We start from the raw sequence: 22,119 nt of genomic DNA on the forward strand, positions 1-22,119 counted from the left end.
TTTTCTTTCCTATTCATTTTCCCTTATGCCTCTTTTCTGTGTTATTTCTTCTTTTTATCTTCCTTCCTCTGTCTATGCTTTAGGATTACTGGTGCTGCTGGCAGTGGCTTAAAAAGAAACCCAAACCAATGAGAACTAAACAAAACAACAGCAAATCTGCCATCTTCTTCATAGGTTTACAAAGAAGATATTAAAAAGTCAAGAACTCAAGACTTTGGCCACGACAAGTTAAAATCAGGCTACAAATAATGCTCACACTACAGAAAAACAATGATAGATCAGTCAAGATGAATCAACAAAGAAAATTAAGGGTATAACAATTTTTATCATTGTATTTATTACCTCATGGTTGAACTCAGGGTGTGTATATAAATGTATACATGTATCTATTTTAGCTTTTACATTTAGGCCTATTTCCTTATTGGATAAGTCAAGGTTCAGTTTTATATTCACATGCCTAGTACATAGGCAATGTTTAATAAAAACTGCTGAAAGAATGAAGGCATTTTATTCAATGGGGCTTATCATGTCTCAAATTTGGTAAAAGCCAAGATATGTTTCATTGGATTCATTAATCATTAACAATCAGGCAATTCCTGAATCCGTAGAGAAGGATGGTGTGCAGAGGGGTGAGGGAGTTTATGGGAGAAAAAACTGGCTTAGATAAATGCCGTAATCTGTACTGTGACACTAAGATGCATATTGGTGGAAAAAATAACTCATGATCAGTCATATTCTGTTGCTATTTTAACTATAAGCTACTGTTAATTACAAAATTACCTGCCGTGACATCATATGATTCTCCATTTCTAAATACTTTGCTGTGGCTTTGTATTATTCCTTGAACAATTAACTCCTCTAGGATGTCTGATGACTTTTGTTGCTCTCTATTCTCTAAGGGTTGGGGTTTATGGATTAATCCACTGATCACTAGGTCTTCCAAAGGAAAAGAAAAAAGAAGAAAAGAAAAAAGAAATTTAAGCACGAAGATTTTATCAATCAAATGCTAAATACATGCCTTATAAATCATGCTAATTAACTCTTAGTCTCAACACTTGTACCTAAATATGTTTCTACTACAAATCTTTATAATCCTTTGAACTTCAAATCCTTAATGTTCTTACAGAGGATACACATCAACATAATATACTGTTTACTTAGCAGGTCGAATATTAACATAACAAAAAGTCTTTGTGCTGCTATGTACTACTTTTTTGTTGTAACAACACTTACACACTTGGGTACGATTATACAGGTTCTGTGCAATAATTATGAAGCTAAACCATAGCCACGAATGAGATAGTCTTTCAGTGACTCTGAGTTGCAGTTTGGTTTCTATGCTTTGTATACAAAGGATAAACAGCGTGATGTTGCCAAGAGACTTCTAGTTCTGCAACCCTGAGTTTACAATTACGCCATCTGCTAAATCTACATAAGTAAAAGCATGCCTTTTTGAAAAGAGTCTTTGAACCAAATCAGAATTGGAGTCGAGTGGTAGCTAAATTTTTATTCTAAAAATGGCGCTGAAATAGTTTATAGGGGAGCACTAATGAGAGAGACCGCTCCCATTACAAATCACCCAATTATATAAATAAGCAAGCAAGCATCTGTTTTTACAACCTCATAAAATAAAGGTGCAATGAGGGGTCCTCAGAAATGAGCTCTCTTCTATTTTAAGAAGTCCATTTCATCCAGTGGATGGAATCTTTTTATGAAAATTTCTAAACCCACTGGTTAACAAAGACAGTTTTCATGAATTTGTAATGGGAAGACAGGAAAAACACACACACGTGCACACACACACACAAACCAGATGTCTCTCACTTCAGAATATTAACCTTCCTGGTATCAGAGACTTCTCTAATTGCCTGCTGCAATTAACCCCAACGAATTTCCTATAGTCTTATCACCTTTCCAGTGCTATGTCTTCTACTCATACACGTGTTTGAAATAGAGTCAGTTCTCATTTTAAAGTGCTCTGTACAGATTTTGGTACAGAGTAGTAAAGCACGGGTTTCAAGGAGGTAAACTAGAAACTAAAAGAACATAAAAAAAATCAATAAAGAAGAGGTGAATCCTCTTCAAGGAATTAGAATGAATTATTTGTTAGAAGCTGGGCTTATCTGCAAGGGTCAAAATAATAATAATAATGACCATTTATTGAGCACTCATGTGCCTGGCACTATATTAAGTACTTTATGTTCTTTGTAAGCTCTAATTCAAACATAAATTCTGTGACAGAGGTGTTAGTATCTCTTCTTTTTTTTTTTTTTTGCGGTACACGGGCCTCTCACCGCTGTGGCCTCTCCCGTTGCGGAGCACAGGCTCCGGACGCACAGGCTCAGTGGCCATGGCTCATGGGCCCAGCCGCTCCGCGGCATGTGGGATCTTCCCGGACTGGGGCACGAACCCGTGTCCCCTGCATCGGCAGGCGGACTCTCAACCACTGTGCCACCAGGGAAGCCCAGTATCTCTATTTTATACATAAACTATATGAGAGAGGCTAACTTGCTCAAGGTGACACAAGTAGTAAGTGAATTAACTAGGATTTGAATCCAAGTCTATTTGACATTAGCATCCACGCTCTTCACCACCTCACTGTACTCCTTCCCCAATAGGTTATGTATCAATAAATGGCTCCCACTGGTCATGGTCCACTTCTCTCTCAGGATGTTCTTAAAAAGAATGTCATCGTTGACATCTGTCACTACCATAACATAATTATTTTAACCATTTCTATCCATTCTTTTCTGAGTCTACCAAAGTACTTGGCTTGACATTTACAGCTCACTTATACAGAAATCCCTGGGGGCTTCCCTGGTGGCGCAGTGATTGAGAGTCTGCCTGCTAATGCAGGGCACGTGGGTTCGTGCCCCGGTCCAGGAAGATCCCACATGCCGCAGAGCGGCTGGGCCCGTGAGCCATGGCCGCTGAGCCTGTGCGTCTGGAGAGACCACAGCAGTGAGAGGCCCGCGTACCGCAAAAAAAAAAAAGAAATCCCTGGACTACATCAGTCATTTCAGCTAATATTCATGATTTCTTGGGACACTGAAGACTACTGGGGGAATGTTTAAAAATAACATTGTGCTTCTTTCTGATTATAAAAGAAATACATAGTTATCAGAGTAAACCTGGAATATATAAAAAAGAGTAAAGAGGAAAATTTAAATGTCCATACTCTTACCTTTCAGAGGTTGCCAGTTAACATATGAAATTTAATTTTTATAAATTTGACATCATACTGAACATCCAGTTTTATTTCTTATGTAGTTAATATTTACAGTAGCATCAGTTCATGCCATTAGAAATTTCATAAGCCTAAGTGTAAAAAGTGAAATTATGCAAGAAAACATGGGTGGATTTGTCTTTAATCTTGGTGTAGGGAAAGGCTTTCTAGCTATGTCTCAAAATCCAGGTTCAATGAAAGAAAGATTGATAACTTTTACTACATTAAAAAAAACCCTTCAGGGGCTTCCCTGGTGGTGCAGTGGTTGGGAGTCTGCCTGTCGATGCAGGGGATGCGGGTTCGTGCCCCCGTTTGGGAGGATCCTGCGTGCCGCGGAGCGGCTGGGCCCGTGAGCCATAGCCGCTGGGCCTGTACATCCGGAGCCTGTGCTCCACAATGGGAGAGGCCACAGCGGTGAGAGGCCCGCGTACCGCAAAAAAAAAAAACAAAAAACAAACAAAAAAAAAACCTTCAGAATGGCAAAAAAAAAAAAAAAAAAAAAAACCCCAGTAAAAGTCAAAACTAGGTATCACATACCTCCTGATTTGATGTACTAAGCAGGATACAATATCATTCTTGGTATTCTCGCTAAAAATGCATATTCTGAACCTAATCATGAGGAAATATCAGAAAAACCCAAACAGAGGAATGTTCTATAAAGTAAGTGGCTTATATCTCCAAATATTTCAAGGGTTTAGAAGACAAAAAAAAGCCAAGGAATTGTTCTGGATTAAAGGAAACTGAAGTCACACGACAACTACATTAAACGTGTGATTCTGCATTAGATCTTGAACCAGAAATTTATTTCCAAAGGACATTTGTGAGACAACTGACAAAATGTGAATAGGTGAGAAAACAGCACTGCATCAGTGGTAATTGTCTGATTTGGATCCTTGTACTGCGATTTTGCAGAGAATGTTCTTGTTTTTAGGTAATGCACACTGATATATTTAAGAGTAAAGTATCATTATGTCTGTGACTTACTCTCAGAAAAAATATAGATGTATATGGGAGAAGGGCGGAGAGGGGAGAGGGAGGGAGGGAAGAGAGGGGACAGTGATAACACAAACGTGGTACAACATTAACTTTGGGGGAATCTGGGTGAAAGAATACAGGCATTCTTTGTTTTGGACAAGTTTTCTTATCTGAAACTTCTCAAAATCAGAAGTTCTTTTTGTTTGTTTGTTTGTTTTGTTTTCTTTGTTTTTGTTTTTGGCCGTGCCATGCAGCTTGTGGGATCTCAGTTCTCCGACCAAGGATTGAACCCGGGCCCTTGGCCGTGAGAGTTCAGAGTCCTAACCACTGGACCACCAGGGACTTCCACAGAAGTGTTAGTTTGTTTTGTTTTTTTACTAAAAGGAAATACTTGGGAAATGTTAGTGTGAAACTTGAAATTAAAAAAAATTTTTATTGACGTATAGCTGATTTACAATGTTGTGTGAACCTTGAAATTTTTAACAAGTAAACTCTGTAGCCGTGAAGAGCAGGGATGCAGAGAGGAAACAGAGAGGAAACTGGGCAGAGAACAAGTAGAAAGCTCAGGGTACCGGTTCTTATTCATCCTGTGGGAAGAGCTTTCCTGAAAACGAATTTACACAACATTTTGAAAACACCTGCTTTGGTGGTTCAGTCCCTCCCCCGCTGGTCTCTCTTAGCACCATCCTGCTTACCTGGGGCCCTCCCTCCCCACACTGCTTTCAACGGTGTACAGATGGCAGGACTGCCTGTCCAAGGGCACCCCTGTCCTCCTAACAATCCCTAGTCTGTTAACACATGGATATTGAGTATTCGTGTTGCAGTCTAGGAGGGATTCTCATCAAGAGAGTCATCAGAGAGAAAAAAATACATGTGCTGGCCCAACACAGAGGTAGAGAAAGAGGCCATCCCTGCCCTGCATCCCCCATCTCCTCCTTCATCCTCAGAGGTCACGCTACACCCTATCAGAAGCACAAGAGGAGGGCAAATGTGAAATTTGCGATGGACCTAGAGAATATTATGCTTCGTGAAATAAGTCAGACAGAGAAAGAAATATACTGTATAATACCACTTATGTGTGGAATCTAAAAAATAACACAAACGAATGCATATGCAAAACAGAAACAGACTCACAGGTATAGAAAACCCACTAGTGGTTACCGAAGGGGAGAGTGAAGAGGGGAAGGGCAAGATAGGGGTAGGTGATGAAGAGATACAAACTACTATGTATAAAATAGATAAACAACAAGGACATTTTATAGCCCAGGGAATTACAGCCATTACCTTGTAATTACTTTTAATGGAGTATAATCTGTAAAAATACTGAATCCCTATGCTGTACTCCTAAAAACTAACATAATATTGTAAATCAACTATACTTCAATTTAAGAAATAAATAAAAAGGGTATTAAAAAAGGAAATTTGTCATAATCCGAGTTGCCACAAAAGTCCAGGAAAAAGAATCTCACTTACTATCCAATCTATTTTCCAACTCTAACTGGTCCCTAGGGAAGAAACTACAGCAATGAGGAAGGAAAGCCTCCCCCCACCCCAAATAAGTCTTCCTTGAAGTCTGTTAAGTTCAATTTGTTTCAAAGGCTGATGAAACAGAAACAAGAGCTCTTAACAACAGAAGGGTAACTCAAGTAAAGTGAAAACATACAATAGGAAAAACCACAAATAGTTTCTAAAGAACACACCAGGTCTACATCACATCTTTTATGTTTTTGAAAGATATTTTTATTGTACATTTGCTTATAACTTTGAATGGGGAGAGACAAGAGAAAAAGTTTGATGTAGATTTTACTTAATTTTTCAAATGTAGAACTTTGCCTTGGAAAGAGGTTAACATAGTGCAAGTTTTGAGGAATTTAACTAAAGCCTGTGCAACTCGTATTCCCAAGGCCTTATCCCAACCACCAATAAAGGCTCTTAGTTTAAAACAAGATAGTTTTAATTATGTCATCAACAAGAAGATTAATGGTTAGTATTACTCACCTAATGAAGGCCTAAGGCTATGTCTTGGAGATGGTGACCTTGACATTTGAAGCACTGCCTGGTTCACAAAGCTGTGATAAGTCACCAAACACACACTATAGAATATATTCAGAGAAACAGTATTTTATATAGATCAACATGAACAGGGGCTGTTACCTGAATTTATTCTTCTGTTTCTTTCACTAGGAAATGGGGAACTTTCTGGAATGGTTCCAGGTAAGCTTCCCAACTGGGCCTGCTTGTCCAGGCTTCCAGGGCTGCCCACATTATCCTTGGGCAGCGTAGTTTCAATCTGAGGTCTGAAATTCTCCCCGGAATGAGCCACACTGACATCAGCCTGTGAAAAGGAAACGGCTCTGTAAGAGTCAAGATTTCTTAAAAAATGAAAATGCCATACGGTCTGCTTTGTGAATAGCTGAGTAGTACCCAGCACCCTGTCAATGTGACCTTATGTGGCAAAAGGGACTTTCTTTGCAGGTGGGATTAAATTAAGGACCTTGTGATAGCAGGAGTATCCCAGGTTATCTAGGTGGGCTCTGAATGTTATCACAGGTGTCCTTAGAAGAAGGAGGCAGAGGAAGATTTGATCACAGAGAAGGAGATGGTGATGCAATGTCAGAAGCACGGACACAGTTGGAGATGCTGCAGTACCAGCAATGAAGATGCAGGAAGGGCCACCAGCCGAGGAACGCAGGAATGCAGCTCTAGAAGCTGGAAACATCGAGGAAAAAGATTCTCTCCTCAGAGCCTTTGAAAGGAACCAGCCCTGCAAACATCTTGACTTTCGCCCAGCGGAGCCAATTTTGAACTTCTGACCTCCAGAACTGTGAGGGAATAAAATTGTGTTGTTTGAAGCCACTAAACTTACATTAATTTGTTACAGCGGCAGTAGGAATCTAACACAGTGACTAATAGGAATCTACCAGGTACAAGCTATCACGCTGAGTACTCTGGAGGACACCAAGATGAACAAGTTTAATTATCAAATGTGAAAAGTAAAGACACTGCTATGTATAAAGCCTTTTTATTTATTGTTTTAACATCTTTATTGGAGAATAACCGCTTTACAATGGTGTGTCAGTTTCTGATTTATAACAGTGAATCAGCTATACATATACATATATCTCCGTATCTCCTCCCTCTTGCATCTCCGTCCCACCCTCCCTATCCCACCCCTCTAGGTGGTCACAAAGCACCGAGCTGATCTCCCTGTGCTGTGCAGCTGCTTCCCACTAGCTATCTGTTTTACATCTGGTAGTGTATATCTGGTAGTCCATGCCACTCTCTCACTTGGTCCTGGCTTACCCTTCCCCCTCCCCGTCCTCAAGTCTATTCTCTACACCTGTGTCTTTATTCCTGTCCTTCCCGTAGGTTCTTCAGAACCATTTTTTTCCCCCTAGGTTTCATATATATGTGTCAGCATACGGTATTTTTCTCTCTCTGACTTACTTCACTCTGTATGACAGACTCTAGGTCCATCCACCTCACTACAAATAACTCAATTTTTGTAAAAGCCTTTTTAAAAATGAAACTACCATTATTGTTTTTGTTTCAATCAAACACTAATCTAGGCTTTGCTGTTATGGTATTTGGTAGATGTGGTTAACATCTAAAATTAGTTGACTTTAAGTAAAGGAAATGATCCTCAAATAATCTGGGTGGGCCACATCCAATCAGTTGAAGGCCTTAAGAGTAGAACCGAGGTTTCTCTGAGGGAGAAGGAATTCTGTAGATGCAGCTTCAGCTCCAGCCTAGCTTTCTGGACCACCTATTCTATTGTATGGGTTTTGGACTTGCTTTGCCAGCCCTTATAATTGCATAAGCCAATTCCTTATAACACATCTATTTATCTATCTGTTCATCCATCCTACTGGTTCTGATTCTTTGGTAAAACCCTGACTGATACAGAAACACAGTAGAAAATAAGAAAGACCATTCCCTAGACAGAAGCATTATTGACATCTTAGTATATAACTTCCCAAATATGTTTGATTATATAACTATAATCTTTAAAAATAAATTGGAATTGGCCAGTAAGCATATGAAAAGATGTTCAATATCATTGGTCATTAGGGAGATGTAAATCAAAACCACAAAGAGATATCACTTCACACACACTAAGATGCCTATCATGAAAAAGACACATCATAAGAAGTGTTGTCACGGATGTGGAAAAATTGGAACCCTTGCACATTGCCATGGGAATGTAAAATGGTGCAGCCACTTTGGGAAATGATTTGAGAGTTCCTCAAAAATTTCCTCTTAACATAGTGTTATCACATGACCCAGAAATTCCACCCCTAAGTATATACCCAAGCAAAATGAAAACGTCTGTTCATACAAAATCTTGCACACAAATGTCCATAGTTATTATTCAAATATCTAAAAAGTGGAAACAGCCCAAATGTCCAGCAACTGATGACTAGATAAATTAAATGTGGCCTATCCATACCAAGGAATATTATTTGGCAATAAAAAGCAATGAAGCTTTTTATTGACTTACGTGTATCAGTAGATACACGCTACAATACAGGTGACACCTGACTACATTGTACTAAGTGAAAGAAGCCAGTAACAAAGATCATTCCACTTACATGACATGTTCAGAAGAGGCAGATTAATAGAAACAGAAGGCGGATTTAGTGGTTTCTCAGGAAATGCCTGTTGGCTGCCAATGGATAGTGGTTCCTTTTAGGGGGACAAAAGTGTCCCAAAATTAGCTTGTGGTGATGGTTGTGAATTGTGCATTTTAATGGATGAATTGTATCAATATATGTGGATTACATTTCAATAAAGCTGTTTAAAAAACAAAAGAAATCAGATTATATATTAAGTGATATATTGTATTTCTGTAACCTTTGTTTTCTAGTAACTATTATATATCAGAGACATTTACCTATGTCAATACATATAGGTCTATCTCATTCTATTTAATGGTGAGAGTAGTTGTTTATTTGACGACTGCATTGCAGTCCATTATGTAACTAAACCACCTACTGAAGGACATCTAGGTTTCTAACTTCTCAATATAATAAAGAGAACTGGTATAATATCTGTGCATATACATCATGTGAACTCACCCAATCCTTCCATGAGAATAAATTCCTAGATGTGGACCTGCTGAGTCAGAGGATATACATACTTTATATTAATATGTGTTTCCAGAGGGCCTTCTATAAATCCTGCACTGACTTACAATCCCACCTTCTCCTTTTAAGGATGTCTATTTCTTCATACCACAGTTTCACTGCTTGTAAATAGGCTGAAACATGGCATAAAAGGGGCTGATAGGTGATTTAGTAAACCACCAACTCCAAAATGCTGGTCCATGTCAAAGTTTTCATAATTCCACAGTAAAAGAAGGAAAATATAAGGAGTCTTTCATAAAGCTAAATCAATTTGATTTAAAGAACTGTCATTTATTTTGAAAGGAAGTAAATTAATATGTTCAGAAAAACTTTTCTCTCCCACTCCTCATTCAATGGAAGTCAAGGCCTCTAGTAGATGTTATCAGCCAGCTTCTTCTCCAAGACACACGTACCAGAGGAATCCTCTATAGTATCCCTAGAAGAGGCAAGAACATAAGCCTCTCCTACAGACTATTGTCTTCTAGCTATTTTTTTTTTTTTTGGCTAGTAATTTTTATTTAATTTTAAAAGCTTAAGGTAAAAAATATAGGCAGTAAGTTTTACTAGTCAGTAAAAAGCAATTCTACCAACCCAGTGGTAATATACTAAACAGAGTTGGAAAGCATTTTACTGAAAGCAAAATATTTAGAGAAAATAGACATTTATACAAAATTATAAAATGCTTGTAATAAGAATAAGTACATTTCAAGGAAAGCACAAACTTATTTTAATCTACAGAGCCAGTTAAAGCCTTAAAAAATTTAAGTGGAGGGCTTTGCTGGTGGTGCAGTGGTTGAGAGTCCGCCTGCCGATGCAGGGGACACAGGTTCGTGCCCTGGTCCGGGAAGATCCCACATGCCGCGGAGAGGCTGGGCCCATGAGCCATGGCCACTAAGCCTGCGCGTCTGGAGCCTGTGCTCCACAACGGACGAGGCCACAACAGTGAGAGGCCCGCGTACCACAAAAAAAAAAAAAAAAATTTAAGTGGAAACTGAAATATGCAAAAATGTATAAACATTCTACAAAAGATGGTTGTTCTTTTCCTGAGTATACTAAAGCTATGAAACATAAGGTGACATAGAAGGTAGAGGTTTGGGAACTCTTCTCAAGGGCATTTCCTTTCTACACACTGCTTCCCTCCTTCTTCATATTCTTGTTTGGAAATCAACATCTGCTGAAATGTGCCCAAAGAAGCTAGAATGGAGCCACCGATCCATGAACTAAACCTCTGTTCCACTGTTGTATTATTTGCAATCAGTTTCAACCGCATACTTGGGGGTGTTTTCTGAGAGAGTTCTCTATTCAACCTGTCAGTAAAGCTCTGTATTAGCGTGTTTCCTCCCGCCACGATAACGCTGCCATAGAGACCTGGTCTGATATCAATATCGCACATTCCAACACTTGTAGTGACAACGTGACTGACGCCCAGCATTGTATTTCCTGATAACCCCTTTACATCGGAAGAGTCAAATAATCCTTCAGGAATCTTTAACCGCTCTGCTCCAAAATCACAGTTGTAGTCATTGGGGAATTCATAATGAACAGTTGGCATCTGTGCGGCTACTTGTTCATCGTAAGTTGAATCTGATACTTGAAGTACTGAGCCTTGAAAATCCTGGATAACACAGTTACACATGTAATTGTGCCAAGACCTTGTAACCTGTGGCCACTTCTCTCTTTTCCAGTTTGCTGGAGATCCTTCACAGTTTCTTCCGATGCAATCATATATGGAGCAATCAGTTCTATATTCATTTCTTGGAAGAGTTCTCTGCACCGCATAGTAATACAGTCTCCAGCAAGAGGGGATTTTACAATGCCTTGCTGAAGGACATAGCCATCGTGAACTGGAACTGCAGTGGTATGAGTGGCTCCACTGTCTAAGATAAGCCCAGTAGAATGACCATTAGCAAATGCTGTCCAAACAGCAGTTTTGCAAAGGAAGAATGCAGGGATGTTGTAGTGTTCAAACATTAACTCTGTCAGTTTCTCTCTCTTTGCTCTGGTATTCCACGGTGCTTCTGACGTGAGACCAGGATGCAGGCTGGCTTCTGATTTGACTCATTTTGGAGGTATGAGCCAAAATAGCCTGGAAACTACCCCAGTCTTCAACCATCCCAGTTTTCAGTGGTGGAATATGGCCTCTGTACTCTCCCTCGGAACACGCAGGACATTAGTATCTATGTAATAGGTGGGACCGCCTTGTTTGCCTTTATCACCATCTATTTCCATCAATGTACTTCCATCACCTCTTTCTACACCATACCAATAGCCATAGGGAAATCCATCTTGGGAGAGTCCTCACCAGCATAACCAGCTTTCACAGTATAGGATCCAATGTCAAAAACAAGGGTTCCGGGCTTCCCTGGTGGCGCAGTGGTTGAGAATCTGCCTGCCGATGCAGGGGACACGGGTTCGTGCCCCGGTCTGGGAAGATCCCACGTGCCGCGGAGCAGCTGGGCCTGTGAGCCATGGCCGCTGAACCTGCGCGTCCGGAGCCTGTGCTCTGCAGCGGGAGAGGCCACAACGGTGAGAGGCCCGCGTACCACAAAAAAAAAAACCCAAAAAACAAACAAGGGCTCCAACTTCATCTCCCCCGTACACCCCGCTGCTCATGGCTGCTATCGATGCAACTCCTACGCTAAAGGCCACAAGGCGAAGTGACTGCAACGGCTGCGACTGCGGGTCCCGAAAAGCGCTGGCCCCCGACTCCCTTAACTTCCACCACCACCCGCCTCAGGCAACAAAGCTGCGTCCACACCCTTCTAGCCATTTTTAAAATGTCTACTGATTTTACTATTTTGGCCCAAGGGGTGATCTTCTTCTCCTCTGAAACTTCAAAGGGCCTCAAGCCTCCACCCTCCAACTCCCACTCTTCAGCACAGCCCTGTCACACGGATACACGTGCGTGTCTTGTTGGGGGTCACGAATGGTATCAACGAGAAAATGCCTGGATTGGGTCTTGATGAATGAGCTTCCAGTGGGGAAGGAGAAAAGGTCATTCTAGACACAGGAAAAAGTACACACAAAGATAGGGTGTGAAACAACATGGTGTGCCGAGGAACTTGAATTACTCCAGTTTAGCAGAAACAGACTGAGGTAGAAAGTGGTCGGTGCTGAGGTGGGAAAGTCTTTTGCGACAGGTAAAGACGTGTCATTTTATTTTGAAGGCAACAGGAATCTTTTGTAGGATTTTTACACATGGATGTGTAAAAGCATCAGGTATGATTTTTAGAAAAATCACTTTGGGGTTAGTGCAAATGGCAGGAGTAGAAGGAAGGATGGGACAGCACAGAGCAACCAGTTACGATGCCGACAGTTGGCCAGGTGAGATTGGATTACTCATGAACTAGGACCGTGGTAGTGAAAATGGGGGAAAGAGGTGGGCCCCAAAATATCAGAAAGGTGGATAACGGACCTCTCAGAGCTTCAGTTTAAAGGAGAGAGGTCTCTTCTGGCTCTAAATTATGACTCTAGGAACTAAACAGAAAACATTCCCTTTAGGAAAACAATAAAAAGCCAGGACACCAGCATGAAACTCTTGGGACTTGCACAGTAAAAATCATAGCAATTTAAAAATCTAAGCACGTTTGACCACCTTCTGGAAGCGTTCCAAAGCTCCCTCAGAGGCTAAGGAGAAATCACCATAGCTAGGTGGTGGGCCCGTCACCCTCGGGTTCTCAGAATTCAATTAGCGATCCTCACGTGTTCGTAGGGAGACTCGCATTGCTTACCACCCTGTTTACAGAACGTGATCACTCCAGCTAAACCAACATCAGTTCATTGTGTTGATGGTTAATTAGTTCTGTGGCTCAGAACTACACGGGAAAATATGAAAAAACAACCAACTGAACAAACAAGTAAGCAAATAAAAACTCAACAGATCTGTACTATGACTCAGCGCAAGGAGAAAGTGGGAGAGGACCTACATGCTTTTCTCTTTCTCTCTCCATCTCTTTCTTCACAGACTCAGTTACTGCCCATGTAGTCCCTGAATGGTAAGCTGACCCAGGAAGAGTCTTTATATATTACGTGCTATGTTATTATATAATAACAATCATATCAGACAGGGCCTCCTTTTCCTGTTATACGAAATATATATATAATATGAAATACACACACACACACACACATATTTTATATAACAAAGGAATAGGAGACCATGTCTGATATTTATCTTTTAGGGGCTCACAGTTCACACTGAAGGTAAAGATTATACTGTCCCTCTTTCCAAATGAACTATTAAAAACCAATATCTACAGTGATAGTAAGACAGTTATTTTGACAAGTTCACTTCGTTTCACAGATCCATCGTTTTTTGAACCTAGTAAAGCACTGAGTTACACAAAGGGACTAATTTTGCCATTTAAGATTTCCCAGTGGAGATCCTGAAACAGGGAACTGATTTAACAACAACAATAAACAAAATGCCCATGTTGAAACTGAGAGCAAACTTGAATGTTTTCAGTCTAACACGTGGCTTTTCACAAAGATCATCTGTCAAATACAAGTCAGAATAGATCTAAATGCCACAACCCTGAACAACCTCCCAATTGTTCCCACAAAGCAATTCATCCAGGCCTTAGCAAGGAACTTTCCCATTTATGCTTATTTAGGTATGGTCTGCCTTCAAGCTCTGTCAGTGACCAAAACTTAAATTGTAGCCAATGAAACACAAGCTTCCAGCATAAAAGAACATGCACCAGCCTTCAGTTTCCAGAGCAGAAATTTAAGGTTTTTCTCTTTTGCAAACTAAGAAGTCTTTCAAACATCTTATCTATGTGCAACACATTCTGGAAATTTTAACACCCAATTTCATAATCTAGACTTGAGAATAGACATAGTCCAAAGATGAGAGATACTTACAAACTAATTAGATCTATGCCTCACAGGGATACGGCATAGACAGTTTTCCTGGTCTACCTATGCATGCACTTATATTTTCACACCAATAAGAAGTCTGTCTGCAATGGTACTGGGGGAAGGGGGTGGGGAGGTGGGTCGAAGGTTTTATTTTTTCCTTGAGATGAAGTTGTAGCAGAAGTACAGATTCAACGTTTCCACATTTTGTATCAATTTCATTTTATGCTTCCTTGTCTTAATAAAAATTGATAAATTTTAGACAGAATTGAAAAACTGTGAATTCCAAAGTAACAGCTATGCATGGGAATTAACACCATTCCAAAAAAGGTATTACTTTTAACTACAGAAAGGTGTTTTGTTTGTTTGTTGGTTGGTTGGTCTGGCAGTATTATATGTTGTGTTCTAAAGCTTTGGGGAAACAAATTTGCCAAACAGCTTGGAGGGAGGGAGTCATCTGTCAAGGCTCCCTGGAGCTGAAACCTTCTTAAATCAAATTATTGGTAGATGCATTTTATAAATATATTTGTCCGTAGACATATAGGAAGAATTTTCTCATCAAATTTTGATTTTTTTCTAGTGTACTTCAAATAAATGTAATAATAAATAGCAACCCTCCAAAAACCAAACAGAAATATATATTCATATTTTAACATCTTTATTAGAGTATAATTGCTTTACAATGTATATATATATATATTTTTTTTATTGCACTTTAAAAGTTAGCTCCTTTTACCGACAACAAACAAGAATTTTCTTGTTAAAGTTTAGGGGAAAACTGTGAAGGATACTTAGAGATCATCTATTCCAATCTAGTCTCTCCCCTTTTATATTAAGCAAGAAATTTTGAGTTAATCACATAGAAAAAGAGCAATTCTCCATATAAAATAGTTTCCCATGCTTTCCTTCTTATACATTATTTTATTACCATGTCCTCTTTCCACTTTAAGGGAGAGTGAACAGAAACTCTGCAGGCAGATCTCAAGAAGTTTGATTCAGAATATTTTGAAGTTGTGCCACTAAGAAACATAAATATTTCATGCAGGCAAACATGTTGATCTCATTTAAAAGACATTGCCGAACTAGTAAACTCTCAGCCCTACGCATTTATGAAGGTAGCAAAAAGTACTGTTCTGACAGCCTGACAGTGTTTAATTAATAATCATACTTTTCCCAGATCAGATTTCCAAAGTCAAATGCTTGGGGTAGGGAAAGAGAGGTACAGACGTGAGTCAACTCTGAGTCTATTTTCAGGTTATTTTAATATTAAATTTCCTCCTTCCTGCGTGTCATTAGTCTAGTTATGCTACTAGGAAACGGGAAGATGCTAAGGAATTGAAGGAGCTGGGAGGGACATGCAGTCACCCAAGAAACATTCGTTAATGTCTGCTCTGCACCAAGCACTGTAGCGAGCACTGGAGACACAAAGACAAAAAGCAGTTCTTGGGCTTCCCTGGTGGCGCAGTGGTTGAGAGTCCGCCTGCCGATGCAGGGGACGCGAGTTCGTGCCCCGGTCCCGGAAGATCCCACATGCCGCGGAGCGGCTGGGCCCGTGAGCCATGGCCGCTGAGCCTGCGCGTCTGGAGCCTGTGCTCCGCAACGGGAGAGGCCACAACAGTGAGAGGCCCGTGTACCGCAAAAAAAAAAAAAAATAAGCAGTTCTTTTCCTCAGTAATAGCTTAGGATGGGAGGCAAGCATGGAAACAAGTAAGTACAATGAAAAATTCTGAAATATGATAGGAGAAGGTGTAAGGTCCACTCCACCAGCACGGGGGCAGGGGCAGGGGGACTGCAAAGAGTGGTCTTGAGTCATATTGAAACCTGGGGGCATATTTGCCTGTGGTCCAGGAAGACAAAGAAGGAAAGGTCTGAAGGAAAGAGAACAGGTGCAAAGGCACAGAGGTAGGAACAGAATGGGGTTGGGAACACGTGGTGAGGTCTGACCAGAATCGGAGGGAAAGGAGAGATGAAACTGGAGAATTTGACAGGCGTCAGCTCGAAAGTCGCTCGTAAGGCACACTAAGAACTCAGGATTTTATCTCACATAAATAATGGTAATAATAGTGATTGTAATAATTAATATCAAGTGCTTATTCTGTGCCAAGCTTTGGTATGAGCACTTAATGTGAACTCAATTCATTTAATCCTCACAACTCTATAAAATAACTATTACTACCCTCATTTTACAGATAAGGAAGCCAGGGCACAGAGAGGTCAAATGACTTAACCAAAGTCACACAACTAACAAGTGGTGAATCCAGAAATCAAACCTAGGTAGTCACATTCTTGACCATTGGTTGGTGTGTCTACCTAGTGGGTCACTGACTTTTTTCAGCAGAGAACTGACATAATCAGATTTTATTTTAGAACGATCCCTCTGGAGGTCATGCGGAAGATTGGAGCTGCAGGGCAGGTGGAGGCTGGTCATGAAGGAAGCACCCAGGGAGACTAATGAGGAGTCTTGTACCAAAATCCAAGCAAGGAAATTCAGGAAGAAACCCAAACCCCTCCCAGGCCTTGAGATGCTTGGCCCAAAGGGACCTAGTGCATTTGACACTTGGAGAGGATTGCTTTTCAGCACTCCTTCTCTATACAACAAAATTATTTTCAGTAATAACCATGAAATGGGACAAATGATAAATGGCCAGAAAACAAACTCAAATAGTGAAAATTTTCTTCTACTGAAGTCTTATATGTAATCATGCCAGTAAAATAAATTTTAAAAGATTTTTGCACAAACAAGGAAAAGCAAAATGGATTAGTACTTTAAAATCACATTATTTTTTGGAAAAGGAGAGGGAAAAACAGCATTCTTAATGTTACTCCACAGCAGTGATGAATAACAAAGATGACCAAATTGCTCCCAAGAAGCCCATAAATCTATTAGGGAGAAGCAGCTTTAAACAAACATTTACCACGTGATAAGGGAGCACCAGAGTATTTGGACAGTGGTGCTTGGGCTCAGCGCTGACAGGAGAAGTAGGATTTCACGAGGCAGACGGGAAATGGGGCCCAGGGAGGCATTTCAGGAAGAGGGAATGGTATGGGGAAAGGCACGGAGGGTGAGGAAGCCTGGGGGAACTGAGCACTGCAGGTTCTTGGCTTGGCAGACCTGAGGGTCCACGAATGAGAGCATCTGGGGAGCAGAGGATGACATTAGAGAGACAGGTAGGACCAAACGTAAACTTTTGCACACTGCAGGGGAATTTTTTTCTTAGCAAGATAGCCTGGTTAGGGTGGTGATGGGGGAGGCAGAAAGACCCAATAATAGGTAATGGGGCCCTAAAAGCAGACAGTGGTGGTTGGGATGGAAAGCAGAAAACAATGTTGAGATGCGTGGGCATCTGGGGACAGGCATCCCCCAGGGCACCAGGGACTAAGCCTGAGTCCCAGCCTTGAGCTGCCTCTGGTTTGTTTTAGATGGACGCACACACAGTAGGTGCTGTAACTGATACTAAAGAATGTCTTGCCCATCATCTGCTGAGAGAAAGTGTGTGCTCTTTAAACTGTAGTTCCAAAAATGCGCTTCAGGAGGGGTGACCTTAAGTCTTGGTTTGCGGCAGGCAGTATGGGCTTATATCAGACTGTCTGGGCAAAGTTATTAATAGGGTTCCCTTCCATTTTTAAGAGTATTCTGCTTTTAATGATAAATTATATGGTAACACTGTCTTTGGGTAACCGCTCCGGAAGGAACCTTTGTGGGTTCCTAGTTCTGTTTGTGGAATCTTGCCCTGGTGGTGAGGATGTAAAGAATCATGGACCGCATTTCCGCCTCCCCCAGCCCATCCCTCCATGCACTACCCTAGAAAAAAGCGCCTATTCTTTTCTCCAGAAGAATTACGGGAGGTGCAACCTTGAGGGAGGGTGGGCAGAGTCCTAGGACGAGACTCTTGACAACTGGTTCTATCTTCAGCTCAGCCCCCAAACGAGCTGTGGAGCCTCGGGCAAGTTGTCCACCTCTCTGGGCTTCTAGATCCTCTTGTGAGCAGCACGAGGTCTCAGCCAGACGGCTGCTAAGATCTCTTCCAGCGCTAAGGAACTCCCAAGGGGCCCACTTTCCGGAAGCCTATATGGCGGCTCCCAAGAACTCTCAGTTTCCCCTGCGAATCACCACCAAACCAGCTCTGTGCCGAACGCCCCGCTCATCCCGTTATTCCTACCTCTGCCCTGGGGTGCGACCACCTTCGCGGGCTCTTGAAACACAAAAGCTAGTCCTGTAGCAGCACGAGACCTGGTTAAGACGGCAGTTAAGCGGCCCCAGAAGAAAGTCGCTTCCTCCCCGCCCACCCACTGCCCGTCGTCCAAGCCGCCTCCAAGCGTGGGAATCGCCAGGCCTGCCGGGTAAAAGACTTTGTTCCCGTTTGTCTCTGTTTTTACCTTCAATCCCTCTTTCCAGCCCTTCTGAGGCGCGGGCACACGTCTCTGTTCTGCAGCGGCCTGGGAAGGTCCGCAGCCCACGGTGCGCGCCGCGCGCCTCTCCTCGGGCCGGGCCGCCCCCTGCGCGCCCTCGAGCGCTCCTCGCCGCGCCCTTTGCGCACGTGCGTTTCGGCCCCGCGCGCTGCGCCTCCCCCCGCCGCCCTCAGTGACTCCAGACTCTCCCGCCTCGCGCACTTAAAGGCTCGGCAGGAGGCGCTCGACACCAGCGCCGTGGCCCGGAAACGTCGCCACGGTAAACTCCATCACGCGGACCTAGGACCTGGGCGGCAATGGGACTTTTGTAACCGGGACCTGCAAGATCGGAGGCGTTTAAAGGACGCTTGGGTTGCCCTCTCCCGAGCCTAGTGAGGGGAGAGACTAATGCCTGGCCACGCTGGTTTTAAAAGTACCCTAGGGGCCAGCATCGTGCAGGGACCTCTTTTTTTTCCTTTCCAAGGCATCGTGGGGCACGTCCCCACCCCTGCTGCCTGAGCCGGGCGCTCAAGCTGTTGGCTTTGGGGCTACAGACCCCGTGGGGACTGTGTAGAAGGAGGTTGCGAGGAAGGCGACCGTAGGAGTCCCGCCGGCGGAAGCAGCGCTTGAGGACAGGTGGACGGTGGAGGCGGCCCGGCTGGCAGAAGACTGCAGTGGCGCAGGGAGACCCTGGAGGGGACGGGCACGCAAACAGAAGCCCACTCAGTGAAGAAAACCAGACTTTTAGGATCATAAACAGCTCAGGAGCCACGAAATGGGTCATGCAAATCATTTTTATGGAAGGTGCATTTTATGAGCTGTTACCTTGTAAGGAAAGAGGGTGGATGGGTGTGCATATTTCTCTCAGAGAATTAAAATGGTGGCATCCATCAAAGAAAGGCAGACCAGGCGGACTGCCCAAATGAGCAACAAGTTGTTGGATTTTTTTTTCTTTTTATCCTTTTTCCAATTAATTTTTATTTTCCAGAATAAATTATTTTTAAAAGAGTTGAAAGGGATCTAGACGTTATCTACCAGCCCCTTATTTTACAGGCTGCAAACTTAGGCTCAGTGAGGTTGAGTGACGTAGACGGGGGTGGGGGTGGGGTGGGGGTGGGGGTCAGTTAATGAGGGAGCTGGAATGAGGCACCAGGTGGCCTCACTCTGTCCCGTGTATCGTAACACCAGGCAAATACGAGAAAGGATTCTTGGAAATGTCCTAAAAGTTCTGGATCCTGCTAAGGAAATTAATGGTCATTTGTGTTATAGGAAGCTGATTATTTGCTTTATACCATTTAAGCTCATTTCACTCTCCTTACTGCTGTGAGAGTGCTGCCTGTCAATTTTCCTTTGGCTAAAATTGAAGAAGAGGAAAGATGAGATGAAACTCAAGCCAAGGCATTATGATTGTTGAGCGACAGGCATTAAAAATTTGTGAATGAAGAGTTGAAGCCAGGCTAAAATGGTGTTTTGGGAACATCTCTGTGTTAACTCATGGGTGTAATAAGTCACATGAAATGTTCCAATTGGAAACTGAAAAATTCTCAACTAGAACTCAATACAGAGGACACCTATAAAACGTTCTTGAGAAAGTTTAACGGAAGTTTGTAGGATGAACTGTAAGAGTGAAATACTACAGATCTTTTTTTTTTTTCCTTTGAAGGCAATCTGTGAACAGAGGCTTGCTAGGACATCAGTGTGAATGAATGATACCCAAATGTATTGTGCAGCTATCTTTTGAGGCATCCTATCATTTACAGTCCAAAGTTGTGAAAAATGCCCCTTTTTTTTAAACATCTTTATTGGAGTATAATTGCTTTACAATGGTGTGTTAGTTTCTGCTTTATCAAAAAGTGAATCAGCTATACATATACATAGATCCCCATATCTCCTCCCTCTTGCGTCTCCCTCCCACCCTCCCTATCCCACCCCTCTAGGTAGAAAAATGCCCTTTTTAAAGGTATGTGCTGGAGCCTGCTTGTACTGTCTCATGAGAGCCAATTCTCGGGAATATTTGGACGTAGTTCAACACAGCCATTACTAAAAATTAAATTATATAAACTCACAATTAAATTAGTTATATTAAAAACAAAGGTAATAAGTACAACTCCTCAGTTTCTAATTGAAGAAGAGGAAATTATTTTAATCAGTTCCTAATTATTACAACTTACTACGTTTCTGAGTTTATTGACGTCTCTTGTATCTGTATGGTGTGCTACTGTGTGTCACTTCCCAACTCCACCTTCAGTGATATCACGTTGATAGTTTAAAATCAGCCAGGGTAGGACTATGTACACCATGAAAACTGGTAAATGCTCCAAATCAAAGGCTTTCTCCCCAGACCCCCTCCCCCTCCCCCAGAGAGCACACCACTGACTGTTTATTCCAGAATGCCAAGGAATGCCTCTGCCCTCTACACCGTCCTCTGACATCTCTCTGCAGTGAAGTGGCCTCTGTTACCCCCAGCCTGAGCCACAGAATGTGTGCTGGTATCATTTCCACATCTCCCTTCACTGGAGCTGGGGCGCTATTCTAAGGCTCCAGGCTCTGTGTCCTTAAGTATCCTGTTCTTGTCTTGGATAACCTGTTTCCACCTGGATGACTGCTAGAGGGAAAAAGCCTTCGAGGCTCACCCAAGCAGGGCTGTCACTTGCTCACTTTAAAGTTTGACTACTACTCTCCATTTTTCTCCTCAGATATGAATAATCTCTGGAAGGTCAAGTTTTTACTTCCCTCCGGAATCTATTTACGCCTGAGGTTTGTCTTGAGCTTTTTTTCCTCTGGAGCGATGAGGGTATTGTAAGGACTTGGGCCTCCCACACTTCACAGTGCACACCCTGGAGATCTCGTTAAAATGCAGATTATGGTTCAGTAGGTTTAGGGTGCGGCCCCAAATCCCACATTTCTGAAAAGCTCCCAGTGCTTCTGTCGCTTTTTGCACAGGGTCACACTTGGAGTGGGAAGGGTGCAGAACTCATCAGAATATCAAATCATGACTTCAAAAGGCAGAAAGGAGAAAGGAAAAATGGGAGGAAGGAGAAAGAATCGAGGAGGAAAATGACAGGGAAGAATAAAATGAAGTTTATTAGACAATCAAGCATAGAGGAAAAGAAACCCTGGCCTCGTTTTATCAAGGTATCCTCTGTCTAGGAAGTACCTTTATCACATAAAATTACAACTAGGAGCCTGAGTGCCACACCAGCTTCTCATCCTCTTCCCTGGTAGAGAAAGGATCTTTGCAAGTTACTGGATCAGAGTGAAGAAGAAAAGAAAATCCTTACTTGCCATCACCCAAGCTCTGGAGGTAGCTTTTCCTCTTCTGTCTGTTCTGAAAGTTACCCTTCCAGGGATGACGGGCAAACCAGAGAGCAGACGTGTCTCCCCGCAGCACTGGGAAGGTTAGTATATCAGGGCGGCAGGGGTTGGCGGGGGCAGCGGTTGGTACCACGCAGCCAAGGGGTTTCAGAGTTCACATTGAAAACTCTACAATTTTAGTTCAGACCCTAAGCTTTTCTAGGAGGTGGGACGTCAGAGAAATCAATTCTG

At 42.2% G+C, this 22,119-nt stretch overlaps 1 protein-coding gene and 1 pseudogene across 1 annotated transcript in view; both read right to left on the bottom strand.

Annotated features, from left to right (window-relative positions):
• The window catches only part of STMND1 (stathmin domain containing 1), a 35,345-nt gene extending 13,484 nt beyond the window's left edge, over window positions 1-21,861 (bottom strand). Inside the window, exons 1-5 of the mRNA XM_065886007.1 lie at window positions 21,855-21,861; window positions 19,072-19,263; window positions 18,562-18,794; window positions 6,356-6,536; window positions 753-936 (exon numbers count right to left, since the gene is read on the bottom strand). Of these exons, the coding sequence (XP_065742079.1) occupies window positions 753-936; window positions 6,356-6,536; window positions 18,562-18,794; window positions 19,072-19,263; window positions 21,855-21,861 (797 nt within the window). The remainder of the gene's footprint in view (window positions 1-752; window positions 937-6,355; window positions 6,537-18,561; window positions 18,795-19,071; window positions 19,264-21,854) is intronic.
• Window positions 10,433-11,940, bottom strand: LOC136129783 (actin-like protein 6A; annotated as a pseudogene).
• Window positions 21,862-22,119: the final 258 nt, after the last annotated feature.

This window comes from Phocoena phocoena, chromosome 10 (assembly GCF_963924675.1).
Source record: "Phocoena phocoena chromosome 10, mPhoPho1.1, whole genome shotgun sequence".
NCBI classification, from domain to species: Eukaryota; Metazoa; Chordata; class Mammalia; order Artiodactyla; family Phocoenidae; genus Phocoena; species Phocoena phocoena.